We start from the raw sequence: 23,912 nt of genomic DNA, 5'->3' as shown, positions 1-23,912 counted from the left end.
TAGAAGGGAATGTCTAAGTAACATTCCATTCCTTGAAAACAAGTGTAAAAGCAAGCACAGCTCACAAACCCCAACTACCCACTTCGGGTCATGGAAATGACTCATACTGAAGTACATCAAGCAACAAGGATCACCAGAAGGAAGGATGACAATATATGGATGAACAACTTCAAGCAAGTGTTTAATAACAGTGTTAGAACTTGCACCGAAATGTCACTCTCATAGCAATAAAGAAGTTGTTCATCCATATATTGTCAGCCTTCCTTACTGCTCCAACTTCTAAATACCTCTTAAAGAACTTAAAGGATCACCAGACCTTTTCCTTGACTCAAGCTTTATACACATGAAGATAATAGCTTTGCCATAGATTGATTACATTAATAATTTATAGAAAAATTATTTTGTACCAGTGATGTTTCCATGGAAACAACAAAAAAAATATTCTGCTCAACTATAAAACTGCAAAAGGCAAATCAGTTAGTCGTGATTAAGTTTTGTTTAGCTTAGTGAATCTAGTGAACCTAGTGAATCTAGAGAAGCTAATGAATCTACAACCATGTATTGTTTTGGTGATATATTTCTGACAAGATAACCATCAAACACATTTTCACAAACATATAATTCTCATAAATGTCAAAATAGCAAAAGGTATATGTATGAGCAATTATTAATGTGTGTAAAGGTTGGTGAGATATACTCTGGACACAGTTTCGGGATGGAAGGACGGGAAAGACAGAATGAACACTTAATAACCCTGTTATTTAAGTGAGGGTATAATTATTGAGCCAGAACTTACTCACACTAAAGAATGGGGATATATGAGGATAACATTTTGTACGATATATATGCTGGATGAAAGCTACCCTTCATGGCTAATGGGGCTAGTAATAACGCATCAAACTATTAATGGACTGCAATAGTTAAGTTTCCCACAGCAAGAAAAAAAATAGCGATGCATTGATAATATGTGTGACTGTCAACAGTTTTGACTTCTCTTGACTTGCAACTTCAATGAATTTATGTTATGTCTTTATTTCAGCTAGGTTTCAAGTTTCTTGTCAGTTGATAAAAGAGACTGAAACTATTTCAACTTGTTTTTATGTCATTTAAACTCACTGTTTATATCATTCACAGTCATTTCGGAAATGACTTCAAATGAGTCAATTCAAGGAAAAGAAAAACTATTGCAATAGTATTGCAATAGTTTGTGGCAATATACTATTACTGTCGCAATAGTATGTTGCAATAGACTATCACTATCACAATAGCTGTTTCCCCATCACTGGTCACCCATAGTGGCTAACGCTCTCATTACATATATAACTTGTTTAGATTTCATATTGTGACAAAGTGTATTGGTTCGTCTGGCTGAGTGACAGCACAGACTGTGTATCATTGTGCCCTTATCACATGGGGCAATGCTGGTATCTGGTTTTAATTCGATTATTAATCAGTCGTCATATAGCTGAAATGCTACTCTGTGCTCTGCACAAACAAACAAACAAACAAACAAACAAACCAACAAACAAAAAATTAACTTACCTGGCAACTGGTACGAAAGTGGTTCTGCTTTCATGTCGAAGTATCTGAATCTAGGTGTTGCATATAGTGGAAGGCAATCTAAAGGCCAGAAGGGGCCATCTTGGTTTCGTATAACACCATATTTGTCTCTGTATGTTCCTTTATCATCCAAAAATGTAAATCCATCTGGCAAATGGCCAGACTTCATAGCTTGAAGGAAACCCTGTTTTGTGTAAAACTGTCGTATCTTTGGCTTTAAAGGAGGAAATCTCTCAACAGAATTGGAAAACTCTTCTCTGATATTTTTAATCCCTTCAGAAAAACTCTCCAATCCAAACACTCCAGGGAACTCATCCTGGTTGGATCGTGAGAGTTCATCCCGAAACACAAACTCTATCCGATTATTATGTTGTGTCATATTCCGATTATTTTGTCGAGCCTGAAGTGCTCGCCATTGTTTTGATTTGAAAAAATCCCTGTCTTTTGATATATCAAGGAGTATATGGGAATTTATTTTTTCCAATTCTTTATGCTGACGTTTCCGTGCTTCTTCTTTCCGACGCTTGATGCGTTCCAGAGGGGGAGTCTCCAGAGCATCGCGAACTCTGCGATCCAGTTCTTCCTCCATCTGTCTGCGAACATTCTCCCGCCATACTGGTTCTTCTAAACACACAAACACATACACAGGACTAAGTGAGTGAGTTAAAATTTTACATTGTGTTGGCATTTCTTCAACCTTTACTTCAGTCACTAAAAAAGTTTACATATACAAGTAATTATGTTTAAAATGAATTTCTTTATATACATATTCCAATATTATTTTCCTATTTGAAAAAAAAACCCGAACCACCAAAAAACACCCCAACAAATGTTTCAAAAAGCAATTAGTTATTCATACACATATTTACATTTGATGCTACAATGCAAGTTTCTATTCAGTAACTAAAGATTGCAAAGTACACAAAATGATAAGGATTTATACCAAAGTTAGTTCCTGCAAAAACTTGGCTAGGTACATTATAGACAGACATATTGGAGCTTTGTTGGAAGTGAACATACTATATTATAGTAGACATTTTGGTATAGTGCCGATATCTCTTTCACCACTTCAACTGCTCAATCCCGACACCTCCAAACTTGCTGGATCACTAGCTTGGTGCCTTAGACTGCTGCCCATCACATCCTAGTAAACCTCTAGTGAATCAGTGATGCATTTATAGTTAAAATGTACTACATGAATAATAGTTACTTAAGAAAACAAATATTCACAGACATATTATGTGGCATCTTGTACAACAAACCTCACAATTCACATGACACTGACATTCAACAGGAGAAACAACATCAAATATGACATCAGGGCAAACTGTCTGAAAACATTTACCCATATCACTTGTACTACATCAATATCAGTTAATGTAATGTATTCATTAAAAAAACATATTATCAAATCACAAAGTGTTAATACCACTTGAAGTCTCTTAATGTGAAACAAAACATACATGGTGTAAGATTTTGAGTGGTTTCTTATTGTCTATGTAGTATATTATGCCAAAATGTAAAAGCATCGTAACATCAATCATCCTATCACAAGCTTGTACCAAAACACCTCTCAGACTTTAAAGATTGCCTCCTTTCTGTGGGATGAAATCTAACCATTTAGAAGGCTTTACAAATTCATCATTTTGGCTACATTATCTGATGTGAGCAATAATAATGATATAAATGTCATGAATCACGTCTGTGAGTCTGACCACTATCCTGTCAGAAGCCCACATCGTGAGCATACATGTCTGAGGACCATTTTTCACCAGACCCTTCACGTGCGTTTATTCATAATACACTATAGTCCACACACTGCACCATGTACTCAACACTACAATGGTTCATTCAGCTTTGGAATACCTTTCTTTTCTACCTAGGTGGTATATAGTCCATGGTACCAATAAGGGTTCATCACCATCTCATCTTACCAGGTGTCCATTTGCTGCAGGGTGAACTAACAAAAGCACACAAAAGCCAAAGAACCTCAATCTATGCTACCCATCAAAAGTTTAGACTCACTAGTGTAAATGTATCCACTTACTTCAGTCAACAGTTCTAAGCTAGTTTTGCAAAACAATCGGTTAAGTAACTGTTTGAAGGTACTGTGTGCACAAGAACAGATGTATTGCAAAACAAAACTGTAACGTTAAAAACATTATTGTCACGAGGTCAATAAATGATGAAACATGGCAAAAATTGGTAATTTCTTAGCAAAACTTAACACCAAAATGCAGCTGTTCACATGCATGATATTTGCTCGTGCTTTTCAGCAATTTGATGCATGATCCTATGCAGGTGTCTGCATGGGTTCCCCCAACCTAGTGGAGAAATTCATCTTTGATATAACCATATGTATACATGTAACATATAGCGAGTGAGACTCCCTTTCTGAGGATAAATTGATATTTAAGTTTTCACCGACTTACAAAATCAAAATTACTTTCTATTGATAATAACATGTACTGACGGACAATAGGATTTTATGAAAACAAACCACAATCTCATTAATTCTAACAGGCCTTAGTGACTTCTTGAGTGATTGCAACTGTTGAGTCTCCAATACCATTAATTGATGGCAGAATTGAAAAACTATTGATGCATGGATAGTACATGTGACTATCAATATTGACTTTTGTTGATAAATGCACAGCGAAAAACAGGATATTTGGGGTGCACACTTGCAGCTTCATTGATCTTATGTTTTAACTGATTAGTTGATCTGAGTTTCCAGTTTCTTGTTAGTTATTAAAACAACTATTTATGAGTTCTTTCTGGTCCTGTAATATCTTGTGAAATACAAGGTTTCTGTATGAATTGATTAAACAAAATTTGACAAATATTCCAGTCGATGAATGTTTTGAAAAATGGAGATCAGAAACATGAAATTACAGTACAGCAATAAAGTTGGTTCCAACAGTCAACACAGGATTCGTGGTACACTCTGGCTATTCTTAATACCCACATCAACTTATATATTACTCAAACAAAATTAAGGAGCACCTCTTTCTTTCCATTTCTATGACAAATGAGCCATGAATTCCTTTAACTGGACAGAAGACAAATAAGATCTGAATTTCATTCAAAAATATATCTCCTTCTGACTCAAGAAAAACAACAGCATCTTTCCTGTCAATGTTCACTAACAAAATGTATGGAAACCCTTGATAATGCCAACAAATACCATTAAAAGCAATATATTTACATTCAGCCGCACCTTACTCAAGAAATTTCACAGTATCCTATCTGTAACTTTCTAAATTTTGGAAAAAAGAAATATCCTTGATAACGTTACCTTTTCTTCTAATCCTCATGGTAAAAATAGTTCCTCTTTGAAACAACTCCCCATCCAGACCATATCCACGATAAAGTCCCTGTTGTTATGTACAAAACACTCACAGGATCCTTCAGGTGATACTGTAGCCTTACCCCCAGCACGCTGCACCTCCTTCCATGCCCGTATATCATGTAACACACTTATGAATATAGATGAGAGGAATCATTTTCAGTTCTATGACTGCTTATTACCAGTGTGGGAGAGGTGACCCGTATATGAGCGATAATATACCACATAAAGAAGGAAATACGATCCCTCTAGGCATATTGTTACCAGTAACAGCTTTACAGCTCGGTATAGATCATGTGGAAGACATGTTTCAAAACACTTATTGCGAATAAAGGATATAAAAGTTTTTGTTGTTAGTTGTTCCTACACATATTGAGTGAGACTTTCATATTTCAGATTACCTGTATTTGACCTGTGTGTATGGTACAAGAAATATTGCCTTCCCTTCAACACTGTCGAAGCATGACCCAAGATGGTAAACTGCCACAATGCTGCAACTAGATTCTAAAATAAAATTTGCCTGTTGTACTGGTAACTTCTTGGTGATTGAGTGAGTGATTGAGTGAGTTTGGTTTTATGTCACTTTGAGCAATATTCCAGCAATATCATTTTACCAAGATTCACTCCACATAACCTAAGACAGAACATCTACACCAATTAAATATAATTTGAAACACTCCTGACTCTGGGAGGAGGGTGGGGGAAAGGGGGATTAATGTAATCAAAACAGTTGTGTGTACAATTCCTTAAAAAAAAAATTCTGATAAAAAGATTAGAAAAAAATCTGTATGCATTTTTCTGTCTGAAATTCTCACGGGTTTTCTGAAAGGCCTCATCATTGTGATATTCTTCATAGTTAAAACATGAACTTCAGTTACTAAGCGAGTGAACAAGGGCAGTGTTTTGTTAGAATACAACAATTCCTCTCAGATACTTTTCTCCTGTAGTGCCATACAAAAGTATCTGAGTATACCTAGACAAATCAGACGTCCCTGGAGGTCATGTCATGAAGGCATTCAGCCTAATCATGATATCATGAATAGTATACCACCTTGAGATCATTGTGTCCAAGTCTAGCTCTGTCAATACATGTGTCACTAGCTCAAGCCAGTCACCATGCAGTCTTGGAGCTTAAATACATAACGATTCTATAACCATGTCATATGAATTGTTATCACCCAACCATCTCATCAGCACCAATGACAGGCTTCAGTCATCCATAATGCTCAGTGATAACAGTGATAATTCCCTATCAGATAACATTTAGTTTATTCAAGAGAGCTGCTTTAACCTCCATAATGTCCCCTCACATGCACATGCAATTTATCATTTATTATGATAGCATCAGCTACCATATTGTGAAATCTCACAACCTAGCGCAGCTAAAGATTTTGAAGCTGATGTGCAACTCTCTGGATTATTTTAAGCACTTATTGGTAATAAAGTTATTTAATCTTTGTATAAAATGTTTCAGGAAAAAGAAAACAGTGGTGACAGAATTAAGTAATGTTGTCCTCCATCTTCTGACCTAAAGAAAAATTATGGGGAGATACTTGGAGGTTTATTGTAGTCAGACTGATATGAATAGTAACTCTCATTGCAACTTATGTTTCATGATCGAAAAACTTTTAGGACCCAGAATCATTTAAATACACAACCTATGCCAGCTTAGAGTCAAGACTTTCCTAGTAGTCACCATCCAGTATCTATCCATACACCAGTTTCATCATAGCCATCCAGTCTCTTTACTTGGCATCGATTGTACGTACTACCTGGGGTGTACCTCTGCAGGAAACGCCACATCGAAAGTTCTAGATTTCAAATATCCATATTTCATCTGTACATCAACACATGATAGAAGAGTCATTTTTTGTTTACTTTAGTACATTCACCCCACCCTAATCTAAAATGAATTTACCAAATCTGTGATACTTGACAAAAAAGCTATTGATAATTGACGTCCTTGACAGGTAAAGATTTAAAAGCCTTCATAAAGTAAGCACATTTACATGGTCAAATACACGTGACAGCAGAACCCTCAAATCAGCCCAATATCACTGTTAGATGATTTATTAGACTGTCAACCTATGATATATCTGAGTGTATGATATATAGTCTTCACACATTATTCTTTCTCACTAATACCACATTAAGGAACTTACTACTGACACCTGATTAAAAAACAGTTTGACCAAGATTGGGTGGTCAGACTCACTTACTTGGTGACACATGTTATCATATCCCAGCTCGAAACAGAAATCAGAAGTGTAGAGGGAGATAACTCCTGCCTTCCAATTATTATTCATTTTTTTTAGTTCAACAACCCAATTCCTACAAGAAAACAAATTTAACTTGGTTGTCTATGGTTTAAATAACCTACTCCCTCTGTCAATATTCTAATCACTTGAGCAATCATTATGGTGAAAATAGCTTCATGCAACACCATAGCCAAGATCAGATAAATTATTGATGGTTAACTCTGTAACTCATTTATTCCACATGAAGCTAGTTATACCATTAGATATCAATCACCACAAACCTATTTTATACTACCTACCTGCTGCAAGGATTCAAAACTGCCATCCATTTAATCCCAGATACAGCATGTAAACGTACAAGGCAATTCATCATACGTAGTACATGTCCATCACTGGAATATTGTCAACACTGTCACACTCTTTCACTCAAAATAATGCTGATCCATATATTTCCAGTCTTCAAAACATTTAGCTTCTCCTGAAGCTCTCCCGAACTCAAATTTATCCAGAGGTCATTAAGTCCAAGTCGAATATGCACAGTGTTGCAGTCCTCACTGAAACCTCAAACATTTCCATCTACACCTGGATCTTTAGGAGGATTCCAAGAACTATCAGGAATGTCACCCTTCATACAGAATACTAACTATGGTATAACAAATGATTTTGACCAGTAATAACAAACTCTAGCTCATTTGTCACTAGACACATATCACACTTTCATAAATGACCTGGTGTTGGCAAGCCGTAGTCCATTGCTTGGTACTATCAACAATAACATTGTCAATACAGATGGAATATTGCTGATAATCCCCCATATGCCCTGGTGTGAGAGTGGTCATAAACCACGTCCTTCCGGCTGGCTAATCTGACAAGTGTGTAGATTTGGAGATTACACATGTAAGTCCCCTGCTTGTCACTTACAGGTAAAAACAGGTAGTCCACACAACCAGGTACAAGCAGCCAGCCCACCCAACCAAGCAAAAACAGGTAGTCTGCCCAGTAAGGTAAATGTATGCCAAAGATTAGAAATCTGGAAATGTTCCGATCATGATTTAAGAATTATTATATGTATGGCTATTACTTTAAATTTAATCAATTTATCAAAGAGGGTAATAGTTTGTTTATGTTTCATAATGAAATGCTAGTTTTCTGCTGAATAGCACTCAAAAGGCATGTCTTCAAGAATATGATGCAGATCACTTTGCTAATTTATATCCGGGATGTAAAATGTTAGATTTACACCTGTACCCAACAGACAAAGTACAGGTGTCTGATACTTCATGTACACAACACCATAGTATGGCCCATTCACATGTATGTCTGACAACTGCTAATGAAAAATACATTACAGAAGCCTTCCCATACACAATGTTCAAACACACACTGGCAACTTCATGTGTCTGTTCTAATAGTGACGACACTTAGGAAGTTTTGTTATGCAACCTCTCCTTGTAAAAGAAAGGCAATGGCTACTGTGTACATTGTTGACTTACTTATTGAGAAAAGACACATTTAAATACAACAGTGTTTAGAACTACTTTGAAATACATGTGGTCACACAAAGGCTTTGAAGGTGCTTGCTGAATAGCTCGCATTGCAGACATATTTTTTTACATACTTCTATTTCTATCTTCAGAAAACCATTTTGAACATATTTTGTTGTTTTTTTTGCACCTAAATATTGATCAATGTATTTTGATCTTGTTGAAATATGCTGACAAATTATCAAACTGTGCACTCTGCAAATAAATTGTAACATGCACTCATAAAACTAGAGGCACACACAAAGTGATTGGTTAAAATCCATTTAGCTGTCTCGCATTTCATTGGACGGTCATAGGCTGTTTTTGTTAGACCCAGTCTAGGAGCATAACGAATAACACTGGGGCTATGTATACACAGACTAAGCATTCACCACAACATTTACACATATGGGTAAGGTGAACTGATGTGAAATGGGCTTTGATGTTGCAATTAAGAATATTTTGCTCATATGCTGATGTACATGCATGCATATGTGTGGTTGTTTGTACCAGTCCAGATATAAGCTGGTTTTATAGTGCTAGCTCACTGAGATACCATGCTGCAGTTAACCATGAACACCCCACTCAGATACAATATACTGACTCCGAACTAACCAGTCCATGTTGTACCCATTAATGCCAAGCACCAGGCAGGGACCAACAAACACCATGTTTTAACATCTTTTGGTATGACACGACTGGGGATCAAACCCATAACGTTCTTCTCTCTGGCAGATGCACTAACCACTGCACCACAGAGGCAGTCCTTTACATATATAAACCAACAAGTGTAGACTAACAACTAGTCCCTGAAATGAACATATTTTACTGAAAAAAATAGTTCATAGTAAAAAATAATAATGTAAGGAAATGGAGCCCTAAGAATTTCTTCATTTATTCAAGTAAATCTAGACTTGTCACATTTTCTAGACTTGTGTGGGCTTTCGTGGATAGACTTGCTTCTGGGACTGTATGACAGACTACAACAAGTGCTGAAAGGTCAACTAGCACTCCAAGGTGCGCTGTTCATGAGATCCACAATAATCCCTGTTTTTTTGTAATATTTTATGTACCCAATTCACAATAATCCCCATCCTTGCATAAAGGCTATGGTGTGCCTGAAAGCCCTTTGAACTTCTCTTATCAATCTGTGTGATTATAAGACTGTGGAATGTATCACCACTTTTATATCAATTTTAAAAGTCACCAACATTATTTCAGATATGGTAAAATACAGGTTAGGCTGATATAACCATTAACATTTCATGAACAAAGATATTCCTATTTTCATTTTCTACTTAAATTCAGAACTAATCAAGCATAAAATGATAAAAGTCAATATTGTTTTCAATACGACCCCCAATTATTCATAGGCACAAGGTATTGATAGGGTTAAAACTGGTATTAATAATCCCCATCAGATTCCCCATTGTGCTGTACCTGTGGTGTACAAGGTGTTTAGTGAGCACCATGGTAAATATGTACGCATTTGATTGATGTGAAGAACCAAGCCTTGGCGAACAACAAAGACCGGTGGTTCTGGATACCAGCATAGCATGGGCCATTTGGTTCAGTCCGTGCTTCATGTTAATATTACCACATATGAATGTATGGTAATGCTATTGAAACCCATGCAACTGTGTAATGGCTGATTTGCCTGTTTGAGGGTTCGGCAGATCAAAGATCTATACACACAGGGCAATGCTTGTTAAGGTAAATGTGATTATGATAAAGCACAAGTCAAGAGACATTATATGTTAAATTCACATTGCATTTTTCATAAGAAAAGTGGAAAAGAACATATCCATTTTTTTATGTTAACTTCACATTGTATGTTTTCATACAAAAAAGTAAAATAAGGTCTCCCATTTCTTTGCTTAAACAACAGATTTTACATGACTTTTGACACTGCAAATGTAATTATGAAATATCAATATTTGGATTATGATGATATTTTATAGATTAATTCTTGAAATATCCTACTCATACCACTGAATCCTGCTTGAAAAGACTGCCATTACAGCACTCATTTTAACATCAATGACATATATTCCAGAATCTGACAAAAAATCAAGCTGTAATAACATCAAATGAAAAATATAATAAACTCAAGGTACAGTTGACTTATGTCATCTCCAAAGTCTGTGAATAACAGAAATCATGGCAGCATCCACAAACACAATACACTATACATGGTAATCTGTTTTAATGTTACTTTGAAGGAATATATTTTCAGCTGAAGTGGATTATTTCTAATCTGATCAAGGATCAGAATCCATAATTCTTAATTCTGAAACTTGAGCTACATCTATTGGAAACAATTAATAAAGAATTTAATTGTTAACTAAGAACGTAAGAATAAATACTCTCTCTTTGGAAATGCTGATTATAAAAAATAAAATACAAATTTTTTTGTTCCAATCTAATTTCTGAGACAGAGTGGATGATTTTCTTTTGTTTTTAGAAAACCTGCCTAAGCTGGTGGTTCAATCTTTAGATGAGAATGAGTGAGTTAGTTTTACACTGCACTCAGCAAGATTTCAGCTGTAAGGCAGCAGTCTGTAAATACAAAATCAGATCTGGACCAGACAATCCAGGGATAAACAGTATGAACATAGATCTATGCAACTGTGATACGATGACACGTGGCAACCCAGTCAGCAAGCCTGAACATCTGATCCGAGGTCACCTCTTATGACAAGCATGGGATACTGAAGATCAGTTCTAACCGAGATCATCACAAGTCTCTGGATGAGAAACACAGTTTATATAATTGTTATAGAAATGGCAATCTACAGACATCTTAAACTTTCACATCAATGCTAATTAAATATTTAGCTTGCGGTATAAAGGTAATCTTAAGGCAGGATAATAATGGCATCAAACAACAGTCAATAGCATATAATAACATGTCACCAAGGAGTTATCTCCCTTACAAAAGGTAGTTTGACATATTCATTGGAATGGACTTTCTAAATAAAAAATAAACAAAAGATCTCACCTGACTGCATTTTTGTCAAATTCTACAACATAATCAGCATACAGAAACCATTTTTGTAACAGAATACCTTTCAACCTGACATCCCTGTCGTCTTTTGAATTATGAATGCTTACATTAATTTCTACTCAGGTATCCAAAATAGAATGCATTAATTGTGAAAAAAAGATCACCATCACAATAAAAAAGAAATCAAAAATAATTACTCCTACCAGATCCTTAAGTCTTTCATCTCTTCTTCAAATCAGCATTTCCAACTGTACAGAACAACAATCTCCAGCAATTACTCTTGTATGAATGAGATAAAAAGTCAAGTGAGCCACAATTACCCAGAAGGCAATGAATGGTAACAATTACCGGAGGAATCTGGCTACTCAGGGCTTAGTACTACAGCATAAAGCCTTCTCTGACGATCAGATTTGCTCCGTGTGTAAAAATCAGGTATTATCATGTAATCTATACATGTTCTTAGACAAGGTTTGAGATTGACGTAAGAGATAATAGGCGTGTAATGGGGCGTGAGTGAAATGATTAGGAATGCATGCTTCATAATCTGTCTTGAATAGTAGAAAATATATAGGATTTGTACTGAATAGCACAGCCCTTATAGGTTAGGAGGTCATTTTAAAATAGACCATATCTGTGTAGGCGAGTGAGTGAGTGTGTTTGTTTTTATGCTGCTTTAAGCAATACCACTGTTGGACACCAGAAATACACATCACACATTATGCCTATTTGAGCGGTTGAACCTGGGTCCTCAGGGCTACACCACTGGTCTCACACGTTCCTTATATCTGGACCAAGAAAAACTGTTTCATCTGCCACTGTTAAGAGTACAGTGTTAAATTATTCAAGTCAGATTTGTGTTACCTTCTGATTACCTTGTGCAGTGGGAGAATGTGTTTATGTAATTTAGCACTATTCCAGGTACATTATGGCTGGGAACATGGAGAATGGGGGTTATTGCATATTTCACTCATGTTGTGAATCAAACACTGATTAAGAAATGATACTTTGAACCACTAAGCAGGACTGGGTTTACTGTAGATTCACTACCCAGGCATCCCATGTAGAGTATACTGGACTCTTCACAGTATGAGAATATTTGTCATTACTTGTTGGCTTTAAATGGTTGATTGGGAATCGTTTTACTGAAGTCCAGGAAAATCTATGCAGATACATGTATAAAAATGTTTTGAACAAGCATTCACTGATGTTGATGGACCATTTACCTTAATTCTTACAAACATGTACAAGTCAGAAAACATGCATGGAAAGTCAGAAAGACTCCTGTACATTGTAAAAATGTAGCTTTGTGAGTATTTGTCAGTAGGCACTATACATTATGTCACTACCTAGCATCCAGATAGTCCTGGTGGCAACAGGGTCCAACTGATGACCAATCAAACCGAAGTCCCAGCCTGAACTGAAGCCTACCTCCACTGTGGCAACTGTGTCCATTGGCTTTGACTATACTTGATAAATAAACAAGGGATACAAAGCTCTAACTAGCTAAACCAATTTCATCAATCCTAACCATCTGACTTGTAAGTTAGTGTTTTCTTACTGTCAACACCTAATTAATTTCACAAACCAAACTCTTCTATGAACTTTTCTTACCTCAACAAACAAAGGTCAACACCTTCATGCAGATAACCTCCACCCCACCCAACCAAATATCGATATGCACAAATGTAAGTTTACATTGCAATAAAAACAGTAACTGTTTATGACACATCTTTAAATCATAAATTATAAAATGTAAGTATGAATATGTTACCAATGACATAATGATATTATCAAGTGTAAGACACTATTATCAACTCAACCACAATTTCAATGAGTGAAAGAAATGTGACACTATACTACACCAGAGTAGAACTCAAGGCAACATCCTCAACTTGTCATGAGTGAGTGAGTATGGTTTAACACAGCTTTCAACAATACTCCAGCACTATCACGGCAGGGGCCTTAATTAGTCATGGAAAGGTTCACTATCCCAAGCTTATCAATAAATACAAGCTAGTTACCAATGACAAGGTTGAACTAGTCAATGTATCTGAAGAACATCTAAACATAAGTAAGAAACAGCACTCAGACAATACTCTTTAGCACTATCAAATTACTGGTGAACTCTTGACCATGACTTATTCTGACATGCAGTGAGGTGAGATGAGGTAGATGTGTTGAGCAATACTGGGATCACTGATCACTGTAACAATGAATTCAGCATAACTACACTATATTTTGACATTAACTGTAATCATTGTAATCTATGTTCAGTATAGTAGGCTGGTTTACTAACAGGGGTTATCTCCCTTACATTAGAAAATGCCTTCTAGGCAAGATTCACATTCATAGCTCAGATTATCTAATGATGAGCTCATTTTTTCCATGAAAAACAATTTGTTGAGTAATAAGAAAGCTCAGTGCATGAATTGTGTGGCAACCATATCTATAGAAAATATTACTTAAAACTAGTTTGCCTGTTCTTCATACATGTAAATGTTGATCTAATGTTTATTGTCGTTTGTGGTTTTTATGGACCTATTAAATGTCACAGATATCAGTATTCCAGCTATACAGCCAAATGCCAATATTGATCTGACAATCCAGTGACTGACATAATAGCACTCATGGAAAGAAAATGTACAAAATGAAGTTTGACCACTCAAACCATTTATGGCCTCATATAACAAACAAGGTGTGATTGTGTACATTTGATTTTAATTTTAAGAATTTGTATTTCAGCAATATTATCTTGGGGGGCAGCCAAAGTGTAAGATGTCAGTGCACATCAGGAATAAGTTTAATACACTGCAGTAATGTAAATGAAATGTCAAATAGAGATCTCCAAGATTAGTCCTACGTATCAAGGGAGACAACTTTACTCAATATTCCACTTAACCTAAAATCGTGACAGGAGACCACAGAATTTGCTGGAATACCAGACAACCTTTGATTACTCACCCATAAATCCAAAAATCATCACAAATCCAAAATGTACTGGTTCATAATTCAAAGATTAATTGAACTGCGATAAATTCCATGCCATTTAGACAATGATGATCGGCAGACAATAAGGTCAGCCTAATGACATGTTTTGAAGAGACAAAAATAAAACATTTTAGGATATATCACAAATTATAAATGGAAAGAAACAATACTTCAGAAATTCTGCAGTGAAGAAATGTCATGTTTCATTCTGATACAGATTATTGTCAAGAATACTATTTAAGCTTAATACTAAGTTATCAAACACTTTTTTCCTTTCTACACAAACATAATATTCAGTGATTGTACAAATGAAAATTTAGTCAATCAAAAGCATTTACATATATCAATAATACTAAAAGACTTCATTGCTGTAAAATGTAAAAACATCACAATATGTCTTACCTGCAGCAAGTTTTTTCCTCTTTTGCTCTGCCAGAAGAGCTGCCTCTTCCAACTTGCGTACAATGATGTACTCCCCTGAGGAGCTGCCGTCGGTGCAGGAGTCAGTCTCCGTGTCCTCATGAATGGTTGCTACTTTTTTCATTGTCTCAATCAACTGTCCCTCAATGTTATGAAACACTTCAGCATATCAAGACATCGGGAAGATTGTATGGCTAGGTTTCCAACTTCATTCTAATCTTCTTGAGAACAGATAGGTCCATCTGCATGTGTCATCATACTCAAGAATGTGACATCCACTCACTAACTCTTAAGGAAGCTGGTATCTTCAGGAAGAGGTTGCCTTCATACTGTGTTCCTTATGTCAGATCACAAAGAAGATGACAGCTGAAAGCTGCATAAATTGTGACACCTTTCACTGACCGACTCAGTCATTCAAACATTTCTAATGAATAATCTAATGAAACAGATAAAAGTATATGGAGAATAATTGTCCCACATTAATCCAGTCTATATGCAAACACATAACTTCTTGTTTGTCCTTCAGATCGTTACTCCTAGTTCCATCGTCCATACACTAAATATTGCCTTGTGATAAGGTGCATGAAGTTATAAGTCCATAGGCTGAACAATGATGTGATTGATGCGGTCACACCAACATCTCCTGTCATCTGCAGTTTGCAGGTGCAACTTGCTGTGTCTCCATCCTGAGCATCCTCATGGATATTTGCTTATATGTGCTGTGTAAATCCACAAAAAATGTCACATCACGTATAAGCCTCCAGAATTTTAGCAATATCCACTTCTTCAAGTTTCATCGAGTAGTAGAGGTAAAACAACACAAAATATGTTTCAAGTGGAGCAAAGTAGGCAATTTCAATCAATGCACAGTTTCAGTGTTACACAACGGCCTGGTTTGCTGTACTTACTAATCCCAATGTGAGCAACTGCAGAGCTGAGATCAGCCTTCTCACATCCCATGAAGAGAAGGCTAATTAGGCTGAGCTAAGTAGGTATGCCAGATAATCCCATATGGTAAGTCACTGGTGTATTGCACACTTGGATTCCGTCCTGTGTTAATTAGTTACGGAAGTTATTTCAACTGCTTTAGCAACACTTGATAAAGTGGTCTATCATTCTTTGTCAGCATAACTGTTCGTTTCAGTATAGTGTATGTTACAGTTTGGAATTTGGCAAATAAAAGTGGATAGACACTTTGCAGATTGTAAATTTGATTTGGAAAATACTAGGCAATGTATGTTCAATTCCACGGGCAATTCCATTAATAAGATCAGAATTTTCAATCACATAATAATTTAAATGCCGTAGAATAATGACAAAGACTTCCTTATCCACAATTCAAGAAACACTGTAAGATCGTTTTATGAGTATATTGTCCATGGCACTTCAATGGATGTTTCTTTTGATCTGAAAACAGGAAAATAAAACCATATAGTGTATATTGTCATTCTAAAACATATAAACACTCATTTAAGTGCTGTTCTTATTATAATGTAGTATTCAATACATTCTACATGACAGCAATTACTAAGGCAAGGGCATCAGTTAAAGCTCCAGTGTCTAATTGCAAAAAAACATTCTTAACACTACAACTGTCATAAGGTTATGTTAAGGAATGCCAGTTGGATCATCTGAGTGAGTGAGTGAGTGAGTGAGTGAGTGAGTGAGTGAGTGAGTGAGTGAGTGAGTTTAGTTTTACACCCCTTTTTAGCAATATTCCAGCAATATCACGGCTGAGGACACCAGAAAATAGGCTTCACGCATTCTACCCATGTGGGGAATCAAACCCGGGTCTTTGGCATGACGAGTGAAGGATCATCTTAGTGCTAAGGCTACTTTGTGGAACCATGTGCCAAATACAGGTCAATACTGACAAAACTTCTTAAAATTCTTAAAAATCATCATTAAAACCTTATGACAGAAAACCTTCCACTTCACATCAAGATAATGGCTATCTCAGCAATACTATTTCTCTTGTATTATAGCAATATGCCCCACTGCTTAATGGGTTAATGTTAAAGTCATATACACCAAGCAGGATTTGAACAGCAGAAAGATCAATATGCAATTCAATGCACAATCATACACTTCTTGCTTTGAATCTAAAGAAGAATACACAGGCTCTAGAGTAATTCCAACACTTTTTTGTTACCAGAAATTGTATCCACTGGAGCTAGCAGTTCTAACTTCTCTGTGAATCAACACCAGGTTACACTTTGGCATTACTGTTCTGTAGCAAATGGCAAGAACCTGGATGGATACTTGGATATTACGCTTTTTGTAATCACAAACTAGGCAAAATAATTCATGAACAATGAGGAGAGTTCTATGGATATACACTTGCTTGATAACAGTGTATGTAGTTACACCGAAACGTCACTCATAGTAATATTAAACTCACCTTCTTGTTCATCACACAAATGCCAGTTAAAGAAGTAAAATAATTTACTATGGTAAATCTAGGCGAAGAATTCCCTTACGATGATGGAAAAGAGCCACTGTGCCTGATTGGATTGTTCCATGTGGGGGAATGACAAGGGGATATTCAGCAACAACATTCGCACATTTGAGCTAACAAAAACTTAAGTTCATGGTAAAACGTAGTGTGAAATTCTTTCAAACAAAAACCAAGAAAATACAATCAAAATTGTTTCAAAACCTGTATCATAAATCAGACAATACCATGCAAAGTAACCAATTTCTGTTTTACAAAAAAGTAATTGTTTTTGTATTTTTCATCTTGACAATAGAAACCTGAAGCAAATACAGCTTGAGGTGTAATTTATGGCTTACATATCTAAGAATTATAAAATTAATGAGGTATGGCATGCAGAGACATAAATAAACAATAGCTGGGGTGGCTGATTGCTGCCATACATCAATATGTCAGCACAATACTACCTTGCTACCTGTCCTGCATTAATCCCTCAGAAAGTCAGATATGGACTCTACAGGTAAATCTATATGTAAAGGGAGGTAATCCATACAGGATAAGGAAACTTATCTTGGTTAATGCAAAAAACGCTATGATCAAAGACTTTGTTGTTTACAGAATAAATCTAAAAATCCATACTGGAGAGCTGGCTTTGTGTCACACTTCTAGTGTTTGTTAACCAGGAATAGCAGCTAACGCTGACATGACATGAAGTAAAATTCACTCACTCATTCATGCACACATGTTGGGTATATTGTATAAACACATGTGGTTCTATACAGTGAATAAAATGTGTTCCAAATCAGATACTGATTACAGTATGAAAACCTATGAAACCTATGAAAAGGATTCCTTTTCATTTAATAAATACTTTCATGAGTGAGTGAGTTAATATGGTTTTAGGCCACTTTTAACAATATTCCAGTAATATCACTGCTGGAGACACAAGAAATGGGTTTCACATATTGTACCCATGTGTGCAAACCAACCTGGATCTTTAGCATGACAAATAAACACTTTTAGTTTAAGGCTAAAGTGAAGTGAAATGCACAACAGTGCCAGAAACATTTAAGCAGTTCTAAGGAAAGATAATTTCTAAGGTAAAAGTGATGCTGGGATCGCTTCCGTTTGTCTTTATATTTAAACAAAACGCGATCAGTTCTGCTAGGTTTGTTAAAGAACCACATAGCATGCATGAATTACGTTTCCTGAACTGCTGACAATGTCTGTGATATAGTATGCTCTCTTTAATTAGTTGTATTAACCTAGCATTTACTGTTTATCCCATTTGTGATCATAATTCAAATGAGACCCTGACCATGAGGAACTGGAGAACACTGGTATACAGGACGTGTCAGATATATTGAAACATCAGGACATCCCAAACTCCAACAATCCCTCTCTGATGGCTTCACCATGCACCTGTTATATTTCCATGACAGTATGAACATATTTGTATCCACTTAGCAGTAAATACATGATAAACAGTACAAATTATTCATATTCCCCACCATCCTTTCATACAACAGTATAAGGGAGTGAGTGAGTGAGCATGGTTGTATGCCTCTTTTAGCAATATTCCAGGAATATCATGATGGACAACACCAGATATATGCTTCACACATTGTATCCATAAAGGGAATCAAAGCCGGGTTTTTGGATTAACAGGTCAAAGCTTTAACCACTAGGCAACACGTACACACGCACACACGCGCACGCACGCACGCACGCACGCACGCACGCACGCACGCACGCACGCGAATGACAATGAAATATCTGTAAATATGATAGACACCAGATACAACTGCAAAGATTAACAGAGAAGTAATGAAAGGTATGTCACTAAAGTGAGTGAGTGTGTGTGGTCTTGTACTACTCTTATCAATATTTCAGCAGTTTGACAGAAGGGACACCAGAAATGGACTTCACACATTGTAGCCATTGGGGAATTGAACCTGGGTGTTCAGTGAGACGAGTCAGCGCTTTAACCACTGGGTTACCCCACCCAAACTCCAGTAGGATCATAGCAACTTCTAAAATGACACTCAAAGAAGTCCAGTAGGATAAGACAATGATGAGACCCAAAAATGCGCTATCGTTTGTTTGTTCCACAGGTAGAAGACAATGACATTCAAAGAACCATTAACCATAGAACAATGCTGAAGCTTTGAACACATTGTGGCATATGGTATGACACTGCCCCTTTTGGCACTAAAACATATTTTTCCTAAACTGAACTTGTTGCCTTGGAAAGTAAAAACAAATCAAATTCCTGAAGATGAAAGGCACCAGTTCTGCCCATTGTGCACATCAAGATATATAAAACAGTATGACATGGAAATAAACAAAATCCTCATTTGAGCAGAGGCACAACAAGGGTCATAATTTCGATGATTTTTTTCAAACATATCAACATGTTTATCACTTAATAAAGCTTCAGGCTGTCAACTATTGTGGTTGCTTCAAGAACACAAAGCCAGGGCTCCATTATACATAAATTTCTTATGGCTTACAAACTTGGTTAACAAATGTGTGATTTACTGGTACCCATGCAGAATGGCAGTCACCTTTCTGTGGTGGCTTCTGTCAAAATCAGTCCCATTTTTGGAGGGAGTACACTATATAGCATGATCCCAAGAGCATAGCCCAATAACATACAATATACATTTTCTGTGGGTTTAAAATGTGATTAACATATGCTGATAAATGCAAACAGATGTTTTTAATACACAATCTGTATCAGAGTATGTTTTGAAAATACAATTTTGGAAATCCATTCTGGATGCTTTGAAAATAATGTGCTGTGAAAAAAACATTTGTTCCTCTTTTAGACACAAAAACCCATTTTGAAGCAGATACAGATATATGCTGCTCAAAAGAAGTTAAAAAATTCACCCAGTTCTTTCATATAGCTGTAGTTATTCTGTCATGGCATATGTAGCATAGTCAGTCCCTTAGAAACTCACAAGTACAAAGAAATGTTAAGATTTTCTCTGCGTGTGACTGACATTGAACAATTCAGTGTTGGTCATAATGGCCTAAATATGGCACAAACCAATAAAAAGTGAAAACATTTAGATCAACATAATCTAATGTTTGACCATCAGGAGATTGTTCTGGGATCCAAGAGGTGAGGCTATACAGATACTCACACACAGGCATTGGGAAAATAAATCCTGTATTCCACATGTAGGACCAATATTCACCATATGATAAACATGACTATACACCAGCAAACACATGGGCACAGATACAGAGACTCACAATCAACATGCAGGCAGTGCTAGTAGTTATCCACACAAAATAAATCCAAACAGACTTGATATCCGATAGGTGTTCAAAATGACTGCAAATTGTTCCATTGTGTTTGAACAAAGGCTCAAAACTCTGTGTTTAGTTTGAAAGATCCTAGATAATGGGAAGCGTTATTGACGTGAAACAGCAGGGTATAGACAAACTGTAGGGAGATATGTGATAAATACTGATATACCCCGCCCCTGGGAACCCCGCGTGTGCAGGGATATCGCACACCCCTGCTCTATCACAACCATCTGAAAGACAACATAAATTAAGATTTACAGTGAAATTCCAGACTCTGTCTACACTAAAGTCAGCCATGTCAAGAGTAGAGACATGCTATCCTACTCTGGAACTAGATAGTTCATAATGCTATGAAAAATTCACTAAGTACACCACTTTGCCGAGCATGTTTCCATGTCGTCTGCTTGACTGAAGCATACTATGAGGTGAATGACCCTAGCTATAATCCTGTGTGACTCAGTGGCAGAAAGACTTCAGATGACACCTCATATGAAGAGCTTGATTAACACTTGAATTGTGGACAGAGGAAAATGAACTTGTTGGGTAACTTGTAACGGTTAATTTCAACATTTAAGCAATTGGTTATTTAAAGATAAAGAACCTTTGCCTAGGTTTCTGTAAATTGATCTTATTTAGTAAAATGGACAATAGAATCTAAAGGTTCTTTAAGACCATCAGGGAATGTCAAATAATAAAGTAGCCCAAAACTATGAAATAGTGATATAAATGACATTAGACATGATGTTGTTTGTTGTTTAACACAGCACTCAGCAATATTCTAGCTATATAGTGAAGGTCTGTATATAATCAAGTCTGGACCAGACAATCCAGAAATTAACATGATGAGTAAAAATCTATGCAGTTGGGATACAATGACATGTGTCAACAAAGTCAGAAAACTTGACCGTCTGATCCTGTTAGTTGCCTCTCAAAAGCATAGTTTGCTGAAGACCAACTGCAAGGATATTTGATGTTTGAGCCAAGGCCAAGGATGATACTTTCGTATCTGCAGCCTACATCAACAGCCCTCCACTACATCAAAGGGTGACTAAAATGGGAATCAGGTGGGTGAATGTGATTCTACAGCCCAGTTCAAGTGAACAGTGGATATTCTAATCTGTGACAAATAGAACAGTGATTAATGACTTGAGCAACTAATAATTAGCATGGCACGTAAAAATAATGAAGGTCGCCTTTATTGCCGCCATTCAGCTTCAATGCCAAATACAAATGTTTGTATAAATGGCACTGTCCAATAAGACAAAACAAACATATATTTCATTGTGTAAAGAAACCAAATTCCGACCTATTGGGAACGATTTTGTATAATGTTTCTGCTTGCAGCCGTTAGTCACCACTAAGATCAGATCTGAATATCTTCTATTAAAGACGGGGGTTGTGGGATTGCCTAGTGGTAAAAGCAACGATCATCACTCCTAAGACCCGGGTTTGATCCCCCATATGGGTACAATTTCTGAAGCCCATTTCTGGTGTTCAGCACCTTGATATTGCTGGAATATTGCTAAAAGCAGCATGGAACTAAAGTCACTCTATCAAAGACTACTTGAAATGTTATTAGTTTTCACTCCAGTCAAGTCTACGAGATGATCAGTAAAAGGTTACATGTAACAACAGTCAATGCAGTGGTAGCTTCAATACTGCTCTGGAAATATCTACTCACTATGAAAATTACTACACTGTACGGTCTCTATCAATATTTCTCGGTGAAGGTGCAGACAAAGATGTTTCAGAATGCAGACAAAATCACTCATAGAAATAAACCTGGAAAGTTTCCAGGGAAGAGACGATCTATAAGTCTATTACTGATCAAAAGAGACAGGCCAACAATGGCTATGGTAATACTGTTTGTGCCTGTTTTGCTGGAACAACCTGGTAGTGATTCACAAGATAGCAGTGGTACACTACAGGTCCTTGGGTTGATTCATATCAATAATCTGTGATCTAATCTAACCTTGATACTCTCGAAGAATCATGAAGTGGGTCCCATGTTCATCGGTTGGACCCTTCCACAATGTTTAATGATATCTTAGTAACATTGTTTCAACATCAAACCAGCGACAATTTTGGAAATCATTTGTTTCCATTCATTAAAAAGTGAGTCAATTGGACATATTTTCACTCAACACCAGTCTAAGTGAACTTAGTCTCAGTGTTATTCATTACACTCCACCACCGAGTCTAACAAAGCCTAGTAGAAGGTCGTGTTAGGTAACCTTTGAGCAACCTGTGACTGTCCAATCAATAGTGAGACGGTTAAGTAGATTTAACCAATCAGACAACAGCTACTATTTACTGATCAGAGGAACTTACAAAATATTCAGGTCACTGACACAGACCTCTCCACAAACAAGAATCCACATACAGCAGTTATTTGACCTGCAGTATATACGCTTTGGGGTTTCTGTTGACATGGTTACCATTAGCTAACATTTCCGCAAGCTGACATCCTTGAATATTGCCCAAAACGCTATTTTCCTGACTGTTTACTTGCCGTTGCCATGGTTTTAACATGCGCCATGTGAATCACCCGCAAGCAATCGTACAGAAAATAGCATTGGGAATCGTTCAGGTACAAACCTTTTTGACATAAAAAGTTCAAAAGGTATGTGTGAATGTCCACTTTCGCAGTAAGTTGTGTTCTGATTGGTCAATCTCAAAGGTTACTTGACGTGACCTCCCATAAGGTTTTGTTAGACTCAGTGGTGGAGTGTAATGAAAAGTTCTCTCAGACTGCACCCAAAACCAACATGAAATCTTTGGTCATACTTTTGTGAAATACATATCCATATAACAAATGGTGAGAACTTCTTCAACAAAAAATAAGATGCGGCACACATGATACAATATGATGTAACTACAAAGAACACACATTGACAGTATTCTTAAATCTATCCCTTGGTAACATTGTAGTATTCACACATCAAATTTATCCTGTTTCAGATGTTGACAGAACAGACTGAGAATGTCACTGTCGACAGCCTTTTGCAACTTTAGCTTTGCCTTCAGATAAAGACATAATCTGTATAGTGCT

The 23,912-nt window shown here is 36.5% G+C and overlaps 1 protein-coding gene across 1 annotated transcript in view; it reads right to left on the bottom strand.

Moving 5' to 3' along the window:
* LOC137276748 (uncharacterized) overlaps positions 1-23,912 on the bottom strand; it is an 83,827-nt gene that overhangs the window by 46,986 nt on the left and 12,929 nt on the right. The window contains exons 2-3 of the mRNA XM_067808387.1: positions 15,088-16,512; positions 1,543-2,184 (exon numbers count right to left, since the gene is read on the bottom strand). Coding sequence (XP_067664488.1) covers positions 1,543-2,184; positions 15,088-15,229 — 784 coding nt within the window. The 5' untranslated portion in view covers positions 15,230-16,512. The remainder of the gene's footprint in view (positions 1-1,542; positions 2,185-15,087; positions 16,513-23,912) is intronic.

Source organism: Haliotis asinina, chromosome 3 (assembly GCF_037392515.1).
Source record: "Haliotis asinina isolate JCU_RB_2024 chromosome 3, JCU_Hal_asi_v2, whole genome shotgun sequence".
NCBI classification, from domain to species: domain Eukaryota; kingdom Metazoa; phylum Mollusca; class Gastropoda; order Lepetellida; family Haliotidae; genus Haliotis; species Haliotis asinina.
This window is presented reverse-complemented; position numbering and strand designations above follow the sequence as displayed.